Raw genomic sequence first — 19076 nt, 5'->3', positions numbered from 1 at the left:
GGGAGGAAGACGATGGAATTTAGGTAGAAAATGTAGAACATTTTGTCATCCCTCAGCACACTGCTCTGCCAAAACATGTCAAAGCACAAGCAGAAAACCACTGCCCACTATCACTAGCATCTACCAAACAGGCATTGCCTTCTAAGCTGGTATGTGGAGAGACACCTGCAAAATACAGAAAAGGAACATGAGTAGACTCAATTCCTTATACAATTCACCTAAGTGATCATTGTTGGTGTAAACTAGTCACTACAACAAAGCAGCACAATGAACAGACACTCGTAACTTCCCTTTGGACTGGCTGCTTCTGCATGTAAGGATGTACATGTACTCCACAGCCAGCCCCAGGGTCAACCTGGCCCACGCACGTCAAAGCACATTTCAGCTCCCCTCTGGCTATACCTCTGTTTCTTTTATCCTATCCATGAGCATGGCTTGCAAACCAGGGCATGGAAACGCAAGCACAGGTTTTCTACACCCAAGTGGAAATTATTCTGGCACGGAGTGTGGTGGGATGTTTTCTTCTCCTTCAGCCCCTCGTGTAAACTCTGCTCTCAGATTATTTCCTCAGCAGCTTTTGCCTACTCTGTAGTAGTTAAGCCAGCTTTTTTCCTTGCACAGGTAGGGCTTGAGACCCTGGCCACGTGACCCGAAGCTGAACAAGTCTCTGTTTCAGCACAGTGAATGTAAGTGTTGGGCATACACTTTAGTGAAGTGTGACTGGAAGTAGGACTGTGGGAGATGCCAAGCTTGGTCAGGAGTATGCCACAACCACTTTGAGCTGAGATGATATTTCTTCACATGTGGATGTTCACATTTCACTTGAAGTGCATTGTCAAATTGTCATTTTTCCTCTGGGGCTACCTTATTGCACTGATAGATACATGTAAGGATTTCTATTCTTGGGAATTCTTCAAAAAAACCAGCCCAATGGAGTATAGCTGCTTTTGAACAAGCCCCAAGACTCTCCCCTGGTTTATGAACTCAGGTGCACTGCACTAATTCAAGTTCTTGATATTGTTCAGTAGTCATTTCTATTTTGTTTGTTACAAGCTTCCAAGTGCTTCTGAAGTACCAGCTTGTTAACTGACTGCTGAAGTGACAATACAAGGTTTAATCTGCACTGTTTCTTTAGCCTAGTCCTTGATGATGGAAGAGCCAAAGAAACAGCTGAACCTGGTAGAAAGGCCCACTGAAGCCAAATGACTTAGCTAACACATTTTGTAATCAGTGTGTTTCTGAGAAGCAATGAGATTAAGTGGATCAGCTTGTGTGCTCTGTGCCTGGTGGAAAGAAGCTTATTTAAATAAAGAGGACAAGAGAATCTGTGCCTTAGCCCAGAAAGGAGATGGGTTCCCCAGAAGACCTTGACTATCCTCAAGTCATTTTGCAATACAGCAGTGGATTTTTAGTCTCAAAGGTAAGAAATATAACTCACTCTTGGAAAGAAGTCTAAGGGTAGGCAGAAAGAAATACTGAAGGTTCCCACTTTAGGTCCTGAATGTAAGTCTTTGGAACAAAGTTCAGCTCATAACAAAGCGTCTCGTCTGTGTTTCTAGGCAGGAAGAAAATTTGAAAAGAAAAACAATTTGAAAGCCACCTGAACCCTCAGGATAGACTTAGCATTTATTGAGTCCTCTCTGACCTTTGAGGGCTTGGATAAGCAGACCTTCTCTCTGCATGAGGCTTTATAAATAACACAGCTGTTTACAGCTGAGGGCTTGCTGTCTGACTGTCTCAAATATGGAAGCTATCTTCAGTGGTGGCATTTTTTTCCTACTTTTCATTTTTGGACTTTAAGAAACAGAGGACTGACTTCAACTGTGTTTTCCTCACCCTGCTAAACCATGCAAAGAGCAAGATTTTCCAAGTACCTTCTCAAAGATTTTCCTTTCCTCTCTGTTCATTTGTTGTATATATTACGCAGAAAGACAAGTTTGAGAACTTTTGTGTATTCTTTTCAGGAGAAAGATGGAGTTTGTTATAATGATTTTTCCAAACAGCATTTGACTAAGGCACAAAGGTAGAAGTAGTAGTTCCACTTTTCTTAATGTTTACTGATATTGTTTGCCTTTGTGTGAGTGTATAAGCATATAGGCATAAAATTATAATACCTAGTGCAGTGGAGATTTTTTTCCTCATTTACTATTTAATTACCTTTCCTATTGTCGCTCGCTGCACCCCTAGCCAACATGGTAGTGAAAGGAATGCTGTTCAGGTTGTGCAAATACTGCTGCATCTGAAGGTTCCCGAAAGGCAGAGCTGACAGTAAAGAGCGGAAAAATGGATAAAGAAAAACCTTTTTTCTTGTTGAGAAAGATGAGTGCCTAATGCTTCCCAAATTAGCAGTAGTACTCTGGTTTTGAAAAAAAATGTTCAACTTTAATTAAACCTTGTTCTTGCTGAGTGTAACAGGAGCTTCCTGCAGACTATATCAAGTCATTGTAGATACAGTCAGTGGGTTGATACCTTTGTTACTGTTTTAGGTGTGTTGTGTGGCCAGAGAAATAGGCTAATACTGGTAAACATGACTGTGTACAGCTAAAGAAGGGCGTTTTCCTTCCATAAGCTTATGTATCTCTGTCAGAAAGCTGAGGATTGTTCCTGGAGATGGTCCACAACTTCCTCCTTTTATAAAAAGACAGGACAATTCTGCTGGCCTGAATGAGACACTCCTTTGGATCGAAAGGAACCTCCCTGACTCGTGGAGAACACTGTAGTCATGGACATCAGTCCCTGCAAACAGCATCCATGGAGTGAGATATTCTCCCCTGTTGCAAGCCACAGCAGATTGTCCAGAGTTCACTGGAGCATACATTTGTTCCTTAGTTAAAGAACAAAAACAACAGAAAAACTCATCACCACATAGTCTTGCCTTTGTGGTCTTCAGGCAAAAAGCAAGAGAGACTGCAAGAACATGCTCTGAAACTATGGAAGAGGCAGGAACATTCACACGCAAAAGCTGATGTTTATATGAGACCTTTGCAAGCCATGAATATTGGCTGGCTTCACCAGAGAATGAAAAGAAATGAAAAAAGGTGCACTACAATCACTAACTTCAGTTTAATTGTTAGACAGCTTTATATGAAATATGATTTTATATGGCAAAAATATTGGTATGTGTAGTTTTCTCCTACTGCTTTAGAAATGCAGTAGGCTTTCGTGCTTTCACCTGATCCCTTGCTCCCACCTTTCCTTACCCTCAGGTTATGTTCACTGCCTGTGAGCTGGGGGTGTTTGATCTTTTGTTGGAGTCAGGAGAGCCTCTAACTTCAGATGCCATGGCTGCACGCTTGGGTACCAGCACCATGGGGATGGAAAGACTGCTGGATGCCTGTGTGGGATTGAAGCTCTTGGCAGTGGAGCTGACACAAGGAGGAGGTAATAAAGGCAGAAGAAGGGAAAGAAACTAAAAGACTTAAAGCCCTGATGGTTTTCAAAAAGTGATGCAGTGTGTGAGGAGAGGTAATATCTAGTGTTAGTTGAGTTACTGTCACTGGAAAGGGGAGAGAATTGCTTGGGAACACCACCTCCTCTCCAGCTGAGAAAGAGGCAACAAACGTTGGCATGATTAAAGGTGTAAAATAAAACCCAGGTTAAGGACTGTATATCTCTAAACTTTGTGTGAGACTCGTATAACCTTGGAGGAGATATTCAGAGTCTCTGCAGAGCTGTTCTCAAGAAAACTGATGTATGGTCATGTTTCTAAGCCTTAAAACAAATTTCCAGGATGGATGTGTAACAGCATGATTTAAAAATGTGTTTTGTTTTTTTTTGGGGGGGTTTACTACTGTACGAAGTATTTTGTTATGTTGCTGGTCTGAACTCAGAAGTAATGTACGTTTGCCCTTGTGTCAGATATGTTGCATCCATGCAGTCAGAAGGAATCTGTGGCCATCAGCTAGCTGGTCAGAACTAGGTGGAGTCTTACAAGTTGTGCCCTGTGATCTGGATTGCGTTGCCTTGCTCTGTAGTAGGGCTTACAGTAGTTGCCTGATGCGTTTAGGGAGAGGAGGATGTGTCTTTCATATTTCTTTTGTCTACCAGTCCCATGGATGAGTGATGCCATTGCAGACGCATTGAAGGAAGTGGGAGAGATTGCTGAGTCCTTTTGGCATTCATCTGTCTGCAGAAGATCCTGTCTTAGTGAAATGAGAGAGGATAGGTGTGGTTGGCATGAATGTTTTGAGAACTTGTCTCCCACTTGCTGACCTTGTTGTTCAGAAAAAAACACTTGTTTGCAAGGGCTTCTCATTTAAATAGAGCACAGAAAAAACCCCTTCATCTGACAGTAGAAACCTATAGTTAATATCTCATGAGTGTCGTCATTTCTTGCTGCTGTATTGCAGTGGAAGGTTTGATTGTAGAAAAGAATGTGATTGTGTCTTTGGTCATACACACATCTTCCAGTGATAAGTACCATGCTGTTCAATAGGCTTGCTCAGGTGATGTCATGCATCTTAGTAAATATTTTTGTTTCACGCTTTAGCCCTCTACAGAAACACGGACATTTCCAATATCTACCTTACAAAATCAAGTCCCAAGTCTCAGTATCATATTATGATGTATTACTCCAATACAGTGTACTCGTGCTGGCGCTACCTGGCTGATGCTGTGAGGTAAGGAGGAGCATTGTGTGCTGTCTGTTGCAGACTGTTTTGTGGCATCTGTGTGGTTGCTCTCATAGAGGTGTGTTTCTGAGGTAAAACACAATAAGATGTTGTCTGTTTCTCAGAACGAAAATCCAACAGGTCATTTCAGCTGTTAACACAGCAAATATGTTTTCTTGTTTTTTTTTGTTTTCCATTTGCATGTGTTCTTGTTTTCCTTTCCTTCTGATGGTAGAGATGATCTAGGAATCAGATTTCTGTGTGTTTGACCTTCAAGAAAACACTTGATCTTTACAGGGGCACTTACTTAGGAGGCATCAACAAAGTAAATGATGAGTAATGATGGCTAGGGATATTTCTGTTTCAAAGCTCTATAGTAGTTGATTAATACGGGGCTGGAATCTCACTTGTTCCAGTTCATGCAACTGATGATTAAACATGGTGTGTGCAATGGTGATGATCAGACCATTCTTACACCTTTGCCTCAGATGTGTTCCCATAAAACATAGAATGGTTTGAGTTGGAATGGGACCTTAAAGATCACCTAGTTCCATCCTCCCTGCCATGGGCAGGGATACCATTCCCTGGATCAGGATGCTAAAAGCCCCATCCAAACTGACCTTGAAAAGAACCAGTCATTCTTTTGAAAGGTTGAGAAATACATCAGCGTGTTTTGGAGTGGCAAGTGGGGGTGCCTGTACAGCCATTACAGGCTGACATGTAGTCTCTACAGAGTTGAGCACCTTTCACAGTGATTAAATAGCTGAAACTACAACTCTGAGGTGACTTGAAGAAAGAGAAATCCACACTCATATGCCTGTTGTTGGATGCTATTATAGAGAAGGAAGAAACCAATATGAAAGAGCTTTTGGCGTTTCATCTGAAGACCCTTTTGGAGCAATGTACAGGTAACCATTACTCTATAGAAAACCTCTTCTTACTGTAGATAAAATTAATGTCTTTAATTATGACTCAGTACAATTAAATATGACAATATGAGAATCCCAGTCATCAAAACTATCATGCAATGCTTTCCTTTCTCAACAGTATCTATTACTGGGATACTGACTGATATTTTGAATACAAGTATATACTTCCTATTCTGAAAAGCTTATCACAGGTCTCTGGCCCAGAGGAAATTGTAGTTGAAGGGAAGGAAAGAAAATCCCTTGGAAACCTGAGAATTAGGAGAGTAATACACTGTTGGACTTTGCTAGTATTAATTCCCTATTTAAATGCATGAATGGATAGCTGTACCCTTCTGCTACAGTACAACTCAAGGTAGGTTTATATGCAAAGACAATGTATTCAGTGTCAATAAACACAAATTTTGAGCTTAAACACTAATCTTGTAATAATAGTTATATGATAGGAATCACCAAGAACATCATAAGTTACCTTTTCTACATGCTGTGTCTGTTTCCATTACTAGGTCAGAAGAAGAAATGCTGAAATTTATAGCTGGCCAGAACTCAGTATGGAGTATATGTGGCAGAGATGTTCTTGCTGCATTTGACCTTTCCATTTTCATGCAGATTTATGACCTGGGAGGTGAGCATCAGTAGATCTTCTTTAACAAGCCCCTGAACTGTCTTCTTTTACAAGGTTTGAAAATAATAATAACTCATAAGTTACACGATGAGCAAGGTAGTGGGAAGTGGGACATTTTTCAGCAATACAGGGCACATTTTACTGATTTGTTTGGATTAAAAAGAGAAATGTGAGAGTGGTGAGAGCATTGTGAAGCTGAATGTTTTTCTCTACAGCCTCATTTGTTTGAGTAGTTGTTTGTAGCAGGTTTGGCATTTTTTCTTGGCTTGCTTGATACATTCTTCCAGTGCCACGTTCTTTCCTTTCTCCTCATCACTCAGTGTCATTGAGATATTGTCTGTAGCCTACTACCCTGCAGCATCCCACTGTCCTGGCACTGCTGAGTGCTGCCAGGATTCATTTGAGCCATCAGGCTCCCTCTTGGTCTCCATCACCATTTCTCCAGCACCTTGTTTAGTGGCTCTGTTTTTCATTTCCCACCTTCCAACATCCACAGCTGAGTCTGGCTGAGGGGCTGCATAAGAACTGTAAAGGCTGGAGCTGACCCCACAGACCTGGGTGTTGAGGGTCTTTGAGCTTCCTGCAGAGCAAATGGAGACAGTGACCTCTCCCGTCTCTCTTTAATTTCAGTAACACATGGAGAGCAAATGTACCTTGCTAGCTGCTATGAGAGTGAATGCACCACTGCCTGCATTGCTTCATGGGCTTGTTGCTGAACAGATTGGTTTTGTGTCACCACTGACCACCTTTTCCTCTCCCCAAAGGATGCGGAGGAGCTTTAGCCCAGGAGTGTGTTTCTTTGTACCCAAAATCCACGGTCACGATTTATGACTTGCCAAAAGTTGTGCAAGTGGCCAAAGAGCGATTTATTCCCCCTGAAGAACATCGAATCACTTTTCATGAAGGTAGGTGTGGACAGTTGGTGTACTGTTATCACAGCTCCTGCTCCTTTGCCTCTTTTCTCTGTTCAGAGATACTGTACTGGAGGCTCAGGTCACTAGCCGCCTCTTACGTAGGTTGTTCAGCCACTCAAGAACGCTCTACACCTGAATACGATTATTTAGGGCACGGGTATTTAAAGAAAAAAAGAAGAAGTTGTCCTGCAGTTTTGAAAAACTGCTATGCCACGTTATAAGTCTTTCGAACACTCCCTTTTCATCTTTCCAGGCCTCCTGGTAAAGTGTGAGATGCCAGACCTGCTCTGAGCAAGGAGTTTTCCTACTCTGGTCATGATTCTTAGACTTTTGAGTCCTGAGATATTTCATGCTTTGAATGTGGGTGAGCTAGCCCATATTCCTATTCCTCTTGCCCAGTATGCAGATCTTGCATGGTCTTTGCATCATCTATGATGAAAATGAAGTTAGGGAGATTTAATTTGTAATGTTTTCAAAAGCCACCTAAATCTTGAAATGACTTAATATTGCTTGAAGGTCTGAGAGAGAAGAGAAGCCTTTCAGGAAGAAAGACAGCACATAAAAACAAAGATGGAGAAACACAGGAAATGTTATGGGTATTCACTATACTAAGTGCTGAACAAAAGACACGGCAATGAAGTTAGTGGTAGGAGATGAGGGATGTGTATTTTTTCTTAACAGATTTACAATGCAGCTCTGTGGTTGCTGAAGATTCGTGATAATTTGCTCAGACAAGAGATTTTTTTTTTTCCTTTTTTCCATGGCAGTTTACCACAGAAAACATGATAAATGATCTCTTCTTTTTAATGCTTTATGAATCTGAATTCATGTAAACTTAGATTCAAATGCTTTCCTGTGTGTCAATGGCTGTTTTAAATGAGCTACTGCTTTTAAACATTTCAGACCTTCCTGAGATTGAACAAGAACAAAATCCTCTATAAGGTGCCACAGGCAAATTTTACCTGATAACTATAGAATCATAGAATAACCAGGTTGGAAGAGATCCACCGGATCATTGAGTCCAGCCATTCCTATCAAACACTAAACCACGTCCCTCAGCACCTCGTCCACCCGTGCCTTAAACACCTCCAGGGAAGGTGAATCAACCACCTCCCTGGGTAGCCTGTTCCAGTGCCCAATGACCCTTGGGCATGGCAAGCCTGGAGTCTTTATACCTGAACAGAACTAGAAATATTTGCTTAAATCAGCCCTCTGTGTTTTGGGGGTTTTCTGTAATGCATATATTCTGGCTTTACAGGAGACTTCTTTAATGATTCAATTCCAGAAGCTGAACTCTATATTTTATCCAAAATACTGCATGACTGGGATGATGACAAGTGTGGGCAACTGCTGTCAAAAGTCTACAAGGCTTGCAAACCTGGTAGGTGTGAACTCTTGAAGAGAAGTGAGACTGTTGCCTATCACTAACACGTAGCACACTTGTCTCCAAGTGCAATTTGAGTAGCAGAGTTTCAGTGCACAGGTTTCTTAGTTTAGTGTTTTGCTTTCCTAAGCTAGCTATGTGCAGCTGAGCCAATTAGTCTAAGTTCTCATTATCTGATGACTTCTTCTCCACAGGGACCCCTCTATCCACATATTTAGGTATAAAGCCTGGGGATTTGGGGAACTGGTTACACAGACAGGTGATATGTTGTAGTAAAAATCGGATTAAGTGTCACATTGAAACCTTGAGCGTTGAAAATACTGCCTACGGAATCTGCTCCTGCAGATTTTGACTCGAGGAGATGGGAATTTTCATCCCAGCTGTAGCATCCACTTCAGCCCAGGCCCATCAGTACCTACATGGCCAAGAAGAGGTTCACTCCAACGCTTTTGCTCTTCTGTTGTCTTCTGCAATGCTGAAATAAGAGTAAATGTAGAGACTACTTCTTCCCAAAACTAAAGGTTAGGATCTAGTAACTCAGCTGACAAATGTCTGGCTTTCTCAGAGCTCAGCATGTGTTCCATTTCTCTTTATTGAACCAGGTGGTGGAGTGCTGTTGGTTGAATCACTTCTGAATGAAGATAAAAGTGGGCCTTTAGAAACTCAGCTGTATTCAATGAATATGTTGGTCCAGACAAAAGGAAAAGAGCGAACAGCAGTAGAGTACAGTAGGCTCCTTGAGGCAGCTGGCTTTGGAGATATTCAAGTCAAGAAGACTGGAAAACTCTATGATGCTGTTCTAGGAAGGAAATAAAAGTACCTCTTTTATTTACCTAATATTCTAGGATAAATGAAGAAATGTGATATTGTCTCCTTAGATGACAATTGTCAACTTAGTTTTTAGATAAGATAGAACATTTTTTTTGTAAACTGGTACATTTTCAGGAGGATCATGAATGATAGACACCAAGTGTGCATAGGTTGTGAACCTGACAGCTAATTAGGGTTTACCTTTGACTCTGGAAGGGAGAGAAAGAAAACAGCAGTTGTTCTACAAGAAATAACCCACAAAATAAACGTGCAATGTGTCTGCTTCAGATTTTTGCATTCATCCAAATTTTAACACTATATCTGACAAAAGCATGACTAAATTTGTACTTGGATTCCTGCAAAATAAAGCTGATCATTGTACTGAGTTCTATTACATGAATTTTTATCCCTGAGGAATTGATTTAGTACAAACTGACCAAACTATGTCTCTTTGTGGTTAGTCTTTTCAGAGTTCTATGAGAAATCCTGTCTGAACCTTGGGTGGTTTGGCATGAAAAATGATGCTGGTTTTTTATTTTCTCTAGATTTTGATTTAAATTACAAAAAAGTTTTGTAGCATGATGACCGGCTGAAGCCTTGGGATGCTCTTTACAGGGCAGGCCCTGAGGTAACAGCTAAGAGGGACAATGGTGCAGCCAAGTCATTCAGTTACAGAGTGGAGAAGTCTTTATTGCATGACTCCTGATATTTCTTTAAATAATTTGGTCAAGCACAACCTGCCATTACCCACTGAGTTCTTGGAAGCAGAATTACAGATTACTGGGGTGAGAAACATTTGGAGAAGGCACCAGAAAGTCATCCTGTGCAGTTGTAGCTTTAACACTAATTGCATTTGCACATTAAGCTGGATACTACAGGAGCCTGAGGGTTTACTCAGTAGCAATATACAGGAGCTGCCTGCTCCTTTGATTGCAGGCAGAGCTGAGAGAGAAAGTAGCCTCAGTAGGGAAAAGTTGAACTTCTGTCTTGTTTTTTGATGTCAAAATCAAATCACAAAGCTTTAATAGTCCTTCTCATGCTTAAAAGCAACAGGACACAGTTCATGAACCACTTATAACCAAGTAGGATCTCACATTGTAGATATCAACAGGATATTGCTGGAGTTGGGGCAAGTGATTTTGGAGAGTTCCCTCATGAGCTGCAGTGACTGTGCAGTGTTCCCTACCTATGAGTGATGCGGCATGAAGGTGACTTTGCCAGGATCTGCAGCCTGTGAGTAATGTGTTCTGAATGCTTGCTTGCTTTCCAGACAAAGCACGGTGTTACGTCCTCCAGCAGCCAGGCAGGAACACAAATAATGAAATGAGGCTGACGAGGTCATTGTTGATTCCCACCACCATGCCCAAAAAACTCAAATGTTCAGAGAAATTATTTCTGCTTTGTCTGTACTAAGCAGCTAATGAAGTATGCTGGAGGAAAAAAAAAAAACAAACTCTTCTCTGGACTTTCTCTGATATGCTTTTTTCCCAAAAAAAATGTTGCATGCCCTTGGACCACTGGTTGTTCCTGTGGCTGCATTGCTTCCTGAGCCATTAGACAGGCAAGTCATGGTCAGCGTGCTGCAGCTGCATCTATAAATCTATAAACTAATACATCATGTAACCTTGATAACTTTGAATTCCCGTCTTGGCTGGTGTCAGTGGAAATTCTTGCTAGGTGGGCGAGTACAGGTGCCCCCAAGACCACTCTGTCTGTTAGGACAGAAGCTTCCAACGGGGTCTTGGCCTGGTAGCTTGGGAATTCTGTGAAAGAGCAGAGGGTGGAAGGAGCCAGTGAATTTGCCTTGTTAACATGCCTACTGCAAGCCAGAAGATGCTACCTTTCAAAGGGAGGCCTCTCCACTCTACAGGTCGCTTTTGGAAGATTCCTTCCATGAAGCTGCAGAGGAGATTCCCTCTGAATATCAGGAAGCATTTTTTCACTGTAAGTCTGGTTAGAGAACAAATATCACATGAAAATAAACTGGACTTGCAGGAATTACTGTGAGAATCTTACTGTGGGACTTGTGAGAAACTTTCTGTATTTTGAGAAAGATCCAAAGGCAGGAGAAAGGAGAAATCCAGGTGGGTAGGGGAAGAACAAGACTGGGGAAACAGAGAGGAGATGAGATAAAACATATTGCTTATTTTATGCAAGCTGCTAGTCAGCATGCCCATCTGGCCAAGCCACATGTCTGATCAATACGGACTGTCTTTTCTACTTATTAAACTCTATCCACTGCTATCTTCTGCTTGGTTTTGGGAATTCTTCTAGTATCAAAAAACCACGCAATGGAGTAGAACTGATTTTGAACAAACCTCAAGTAAGACTCACCTTTGATTTATGAATTCTGGTGCACTGCACTGAGTTCAGGTTCTTGATATTGTTCAGTAGTCATTTCTGTTTTGTTTGTTACAAGCTTCCAAGTGCTTCTGAAGTACCAGCTTGTTAACTGACTGCTGAAGTGACAATGCAAAGTTTAATCTGCACTGTTTCTTTAGCCTAGTCCTTGATGATGGAAGAGCCAAAGAAACAGCTGAACCTGGTAGAAAGACCCACTGAAGCCAAATGACTTAGCTAACACATTTTGTAATCAGTGTGTTTCTGAGAAGCAATGAGATTAAGTGGATCAGCTTGTGTGCTCTGCGCCTGGTGGAAAGAAGCTTATTTAAATAAAGAGGACAAGAGAATCTGTGCCTTAGCCCAGAAAGGAGATGGGTTCCCCAGAAGACCTTGACTATCCTCAAGTCATTTTGCAATACAGCAGTGGATTTTTAGTCTCAAAGGTAAGAAATATAACTCACTCTTGGATAGATGTTCAAGGGCCTCATTTAATTTCCTGAGAAGGAAACGGTTCATAATAAAGCATCCTAATACTATATTGCCTTTAAACTTGGAATAGTCATGAAAGAAGTCTAAAAGGAAAAAAAATCACCAAGGCCCTCGGGATAGACCTAACATTTATAGAGACCCTTCTGATATTTGGAGGCTTGGATGATTAGACCTTTTCTCTCCATGATGTTTTAAAAACACTGGGATTTATATCTGAGGGACTACTTCAAATGTGGAAAGTTCCTTCAGTGGCGGTATTTATTCCCGTTTTTCATTTTTGGAGCTTAAGAAACAGAAGGCTGATTTTGGTTGCCTTTTTTCTCCCCCTGTCGTGCCATGCAATGAGCAAGATTTTTCAAAGATCTCCTTCCCTCCCCAAATTTAGCATTCAGCAGTGTGTGTTTAATAATATTTATGTATTATATCCCTTCAGATGGAAGGGACTGTGAATACAGTGTGTTATAATGACTCTTTTCCAGACAGCATATCATTAAGGTATACAGGCAGTAGTTTCAATTTCCTTAATGTCTGCTAATGGTGTTTTCCTGTGTATATGCCTATTTGCATAAAATTCTACTAAATTTCAGTTTTAATTTTTCTCACTTATAATCTACAGTGCTATCAAAATTCACATTCATGTCATGTTTTTGAGATGTCAACCATATTCTTACTGAAGGCAAAAGAGTCTTCCCTCTCATGGATCTTACCAAATCATTTGCCAACAATTAAATTAAGGTTACTGATGATACTAAATTAGAGGAATCATTGATTCTCTCAAGAATGGAAAGGCTTTACAGAGAGATCTTGATAGTCCACTGGGCAATTACCAAGTGTATGAAGGTTAACAAGGACACATGCCAGATTCTACACCTGGGATGCTGTAATCCTGGATGTACTTATAGACTGGTACCAGAGGCCTGAGTGCAGCCCTGCAGAAAGGGATCTGGGGTTTTTAATTGATGGTAAACTCATTATGAATCAACAGTTTGCTGATGTGGCCAAAACAACCAATAACATCATGGGATATATTAGACATAGAGCTAACCTGTTGAAAGATGATATTGTCCCGCTATACTCAGCATTGTTGTGGCCTCACTGCAAGTATTGTATGCAGTTATGGGTTCCACAATAGGAAAACAGATATAAAAATTATTGTGCCTGAACAAAACTAATGTTGAAACAGTGAAAAGAAATGTTGAAACAGTGAAAGGAAATGTTGAAACTCCTGGCTGGCCAGAACTCAATGAGGGGTGTATGTGGCAGAGATGTTCTTGTTGCTTTTGACCTTTCCGCTTTCATGCAGATTTGACCTACAAGGTGAGCATCAGTAGATCTTCTTAACAAGCCTCTGAATTGTTGTCTTTCACAAGCTCTGAAAAGAAAAGAACTCTCATGTTTTAGGGTAAGTATGGCAATGGAAAGCAGGATATATCTCAGAATATTGTCAGCAACAAGGGGAGAGTTTTTTATTTGTTTGGGTTAAAAAGGGAAACATGAGAGTGGTGAGAACATTAAGAAGCTTAATGTTTTTCTCAACAGAGTCTTGTTTGTTTGAGCAGTAGTTCATCTCCTTGTGTGTGTGGCAGGTTTGGCATTTTACCTTGGCTTGCTTGCTATATTCTTCCAGTGCCAGACTCTTTGCCTCCTCCCTGTTAGACAGTGCTGTTAAGCTGAGAGACTGTCTGCAGTCTCTTATCCGCAGCACCCTGCTGTACCAGTGCTGCTGAGCTCTGCCAGGATTCATGGGAGCTGTCGGGCTCCCTTGCAGATTCCATAACTGCTTCCACAGTGCCTGGCTGATTGGCTGTGTTTTTCATTTCCTATCTAACTGCTGAAAGAGGAAGCCAAGGAAGGCTAGATTGCAGTGGCCCCTTGCTCACTATAAATGCCAAAGTAATCATTCCCAGTGTTTTGTTTCCAGGGCCCCCTAAAAATGTTACCATTAGGTAGGAGGTGATGTATTTTGCTCATTAGTCTTTGTCTCTTTGCTCTCATAAATTCTGTGTGTGCATGTCTGGCAGCAAGGACTCCCTGACCACATCTGCTGAGGTTCAGTCTTCTCCAAGGGAAAAGAAACTCCAATAATTCCATGCTGCAGGTTCAGATTCCATCTTTTTGAACGTATATTTTTCAAGATAATAAAAACCAGTAGAGTTTGTAACTAACAGAGCAATCATCTGTCTCTACCAATGTTTGTACCTTCTATCCAGGGCAACTACAGGAGCCCTTTGAAAGGCATTTTCTCATAAGGATTGACACTCTTGTTTTGTGGTATTTTGTTTTAAAATAACTACTCTCAGAAGGAAACATCAGGATATGTGGCATGACACTATGCTGTCAGACAAGTGTATATGTCATTGAAAATATCTCATTGAACCTTTAAGCTTTGAAAATACTGCCTACAGACCCAGGTTCCAAACAAAATCAGTAAACCCTGCTCCTGCAGATTTCAGCTGAGGGAGACGGGAATTTTCATTCCAGCTGTAGCACCCACTTCAGCCCTGGACTGTCAGTACCTATGTAGTCAAGAAGCTCACTCTGACACCGTTCTTCTCTTGTTGTCTTTTGTGATGCTGAAATAGGACTTAATGTAGAGACTGCTTCTTCCTGAGACTAAAGGTTAGGATCTAATAACTCAGACAAGAAACGTTTTGGTTTTTCAAAGATCAGCATATGTTTTATTTCTCTTTATTCAACCAGGCAATGGAGACCTGTAGGTTTGAATGAAGATAAAAGTGGGCCTTTAGAAACCCAGCTGTATTCAATGAATATGTTGGTCTAGACAGAAAGAAAAGAGTAAACAGCAGTAGAGTACAGCAGGCTCCTTGAGGCAGCTAGCTTTGGAGATATTCTAGTCAAGAGGACTGGAAAACTCTACGATGCTGGTTTGGGAGGGGAATAATTATCTTCTTTCTTCTACCCTTTTGTGCCAAGGAGAGCTTATACTTACTTTTCTGTTGCAGTTTCTGCTTCAGGTTTTCTCCCTGTTATTTCCAAGTTTAACACTTACAAAGACAAATTTTAATTTTCACTCTGTTTGCATCCTGCAAAATAAAACTCTTCACTGTAGTGAGGTGCATTTTTCTCTGCAGAGTGATGTAACATGGAGTAAATTCTAACTTCTCAGGGCTGGTCACTTTTGAACCTCTAATTCTGTCCTAAAGGGTAGGAATTAAGGGGCAGCTAATGACAGTTGAAATGGGAATGAAAAAAGAAAAATCCTTCCTGTGCTACAGTCTGTGGCATATGTTGGTGTAGGGCAGCATGGCCAAAAGGCCTAGATGCTTAAAGGGTCAGCAGTATGTTTTATGATTAGAGGATTAAATATACTCCTTTCATATCCTTCTTAGGATTTAAGCACTGGATTTCTGTATGTGAATAGCTTTCAAATACCAGGTTTTGGGGAGAAACTTGCTCCTGAAGATATTTTTTCTCTAACTAGGAATTGGATAGAAGGGCAAGGTGGCCTTTTGCTGTGAATCATCTCATCTTTGGAAAATACATTTCATTCAGAGTTTCATGGATGAGGAAATTGACTTTGGAGGAACACAAGTTCAGATTGGCTCTTGTGATAATTTTGGGGAATAGCAGCTTTGGTGGCAAGTGATCAATTCAAGGATAAGACAGTGTTCAGGGACAGGCCCAAGGAGAAGTTATGACACCAGGAAGGTCAAAGAGAAGCTGGTAGGAAAAATGACGCTGGTTTTCCTTTAGAATATAGATTCACTTGTGAGAAAGAGAGCTTCACAGCCTAGCCTGATGACCATTGGGAGGGCAATAATGCTTGTGCACTGGTAACACTTTTGAAAGCCCAGGGAATAGCAGTTGTGAGGCAGAGGGAAATAGTAGAGGATCTCATTATCCATCAGGGATATTACTGACACTTGCCATCTGCTACTTCTTTAAATCAACTGGTGCAATAAAGTTTGAAATAGCCCAGATGCCTGGCACATGAAGCGTTTGGAAAAGGTGGTGGGAAGTGAGTGTACGTGTGGCTTGAGTTCTAGTTGATGCTGGAGCCTGTGGTGTAGTTTCTTAAGAGAGTGTAAGTGTACAACTACTATAAGAAGTAGGGAATTTTTCCCTTGTCAAGGCCTGATTTGCAAGTTCCAGAAGCAGAAAATAACTTAATTTTGACATTCCACACTTCTATGCCTGTGACACTGCAAACTTAACACTCATCAGGCTTCACTTAAGCTAGGATGCTTTGACATATTGCCTCTGCTCAAGCTGGGGATTCATTTGAAGAAAGTTATCCTCTGCCAGTACTGAGTTCTAACATTTTAGTGCAGCTGTGAACCTCTGTGACTGCACAGGGAAAGCTGGAGGCATTAGGGCTCTGGGAGACAAATAGGTTCATCTTTTTTTGAACTGCTGCGAAGACAATTGAATGGCATTGTTGAGATGTAGGCTATATAGACTATTCTGCAAGCCATTTCTTGGAAGTGTTGGCCACCTTTCAGCTCAGGGTCTTGGATGGAATTAAGATTAAGTCTAGAGAATGGCTTAATTTCAGCCATCACTCAACTCCAGTTCAGTAGGGCATTATCTGATACTGTATTTAGAGTTTTATGCCTATATGCACCTGAAAACAATGTATAGTGACCAAAAGCTGGGTGTTGCAATATTTCTACAGTACACACTTTGGGATAGTCAAAAACAGATCCAAGCACTCAGGAAGGTAGTATGGTAACAGCAGTCTGTTTATTTTGTGTGCATTAGAATGGCGGCCTCGGTCTAACTATACATTCAACTATATCTACCTATTAGATATTGCCTCATTAGTTTTAAATTAATACATTTTCCTGTACATTAAGGGAAGTCCTTTCTTCATTTTTCTTCCCAGGTCCTAGCTGAGAAATATCACATTTGGCAGCTCTTGGCACAGTGTATTGTGCATAATTAAAACAGGATATGAAGGTATGAAGTAAAGGATGCTTAGTTGAGGGGGTTGACCCTGGTCAGCAGTCAAGCAACTACCCACTGCATACTCACTCCCTGTCCCCAGCAGTGTGGGAGAGAGAGTTGAATGACCAAAGGCAAGAAAGTGTGGGTGGATCAAAATAAAGACAGCTTAACAAGAAAGAGGCAGGAAAAAAAACCCAAACAAGTGGTGCAAAGCCAATCACTCATCACCTCCCACCAGCAGACCCACATCCAGTAAGTCTCTGCTGAGTGGCTGCCCTGGAACAACTACCCTGCAGTCTTTATTGCTGAGCATGAAGTTTCATGGTATGGGATATCCCTTTGGCCAATTGGTGTCAGCTGTCCCTGATGTGTCATCTCCCACCTGCTTGCCTACTCAAGCCTACCCAATGCAGGGAAAGAGTGAGAGAAAGAGAAGGCCCTGATGCTGTGTATGCACTGTTCTGCAATAGCTAATGCACCCTTATGTTATCAACACTGTTTTGGTCATAAATCTGGAACACAGCACCATATGGAGTACTGTGAAAAAAGTTAACTCCATACCAGTACAGTGGTAAAGATGAGATGTAAGTTAGATGCATGTGTTAACTACAAAATCGTCTCTCTTGAATAATGGATGTCTGCCATACTAACCACATGATTAGTGCCAGAAAAGAAAAAGAGAAAAAATAAAAGTATTACTTTGAACCTCACATAGAGAAGATAAGGCACACACTTGTCCTTGATGGAATCCTGCATGTCTTATATTTTCTGTATTATCTTATATTCTTCTATTATATTTATCTCATGTTTAAAGCGTCATACTATTCACCACCTCAGGACCTAACAAAACCATAACTAGATATATAATTTGCCTTGAAATTCTGCTGTTATTCTTCTGTGTGTTTAAAATCTAAGAGTGTAACAGGGGATGAAGATATTGTCATCACGTCAATTGGTGTTTGAAGTAATGACAGCTTTAGTCGTGTGAAAGAAAGGAAAAGTAAAAACTAGTTTATATTACATACATATATTGGCATATATTATATATGAATATAAAAATGAGAAAAATTTTAAATACAAATTATCACAGAAAATGTTTTCTGTTGCTGCTTTCTATTCTTGTACATTAGTGTCTGGTGTACGGGCTATTATTTGGAGTTGGTTTCTGCTCTGATGTAGCCACCATCTCACTTGCCACTAGATGCTGCTGTTGTTGCATTTGTCTGCTGAGATGGCATCAGCCATGGTTAGGAGTAGAACATTAGAATAACTCTGCGCGGTCATTTGCGGTGACAGCGGCTGTGCCATGTACATTAAACAGTTTGGATACTGGGGGTTAAGACAGAAGTGACTAAAAGGTCTCTACGTTCAGCTCTCAGTAAATGCAAACTCATTTTTGTCATGCAGCTCTCCGTCTGGAGCCATGCGTAGAAGCAGTAGCAAACCCTTCACCTTCATGTGAGCTCATCCTTCCTTACTAACTTTGACATAAAGCAAAGTGTAGGAGTGTTCTTAGCAAAAGGTTGTGCCACTCCTGCAGAGCTCAGCTGTAAAAGCCCTTTTAGTGTGCTGCAGGAAAACTGAGACTGTGGAACATGAGCTTAATATTTCATTTCTTCTTACTACCCAGAGAATGAAAACATCCTTTCAAATGCAGAGCCAGGTTACATCATGGGGTTGGTGCCTGTCTGCTGATGCTGCCAGGAGGAGGATGGATCCCCACACCTTACAGCCCTTGTGGCCCTTGCCTCTGTTCCCCTAATGCAGGACCTGCCTTTGACACCTCTGGCACCTCTAACGCCATTCTGAGATCCCTCAGCCTCTGGTGTCCTCCCCGAAGGGCTGGCCCACCAGGCCCTGCTACCTTGTGCCCTCTGCGGGGTCTGACCTCCCACACTGGCTGACCTATGACTGCAGCCACCACAATGGCTCAGGGTGCACATGGGCAGCAACATGTCTGGTCAGGGCCCCATCATCTGTCATAAATGCATGGCAGCCACTACTGGGGTCGTTTAGCCTGGAGAAGAGGAGGCTGAGGGGAGGCCTCATTGCTCTCTACAACTACCT

At 41.4% G+C, this 19076-nt stretch overlaps 1 protein-coding gene across 2 annotated transcripts; it reads left to right on the top strand.

The window, feature by feature from the left end:
* Positions 1-986: 986 nt before the first annotated feature.
* ASMT (acetylserotonin O-methyltransferase) lies at positions 987-9622 on the top strand. 2 transcript variants are annotated; one of them, XM_069875477.1, is made up of 8 exons: positions 987-1420; positions 3207-3381; positions 4490-4619; positions 5450-5518; positions 6043-6161; positions 6926-7066; positions 8361-8456; positions 9062-9622. In XM_069875477.1, exons 1-8 carry the CDS (start codon positions 1349-1351, stop codon positions 9271-9273), a joined length of 1014 nt encoding a protein of 337 aa, XP_069731578.1. In that variant the 5' UTR covers positions 987-1348; the 3' UTR covers positions 9274-9622. The 2 variants fall into 2 exon arrangements, with proteins under 2 accessions (XP_069731578.1, XP_069731571.1); XM_069875470.1 differs by having other exon boundaries at positions 990-1420; positions 8334-8456.
* Positions 9623-19076: the final 9454 nt, after the last annotated feature.

This window comes from Phaenicophaeus curvirostris, chromosome 1 (genome assembly GCF_032191515.1).
Source record: "Phaenicophaeus curvirostris isolate KB17595 chromosome 1, BPBGC_Pcur_1.0, whole genome shotgun sequence".
Lineage (NCBI taxonomy): Eukaryota > Metazoa > Chordata > Aves > Cuculiformes > Cuculidae > Phaenicophaeus > Phaenicophaeus curvirostris.
This window is presented reverse-complemented; position numbering and strand designations above follow the sequence as displayed.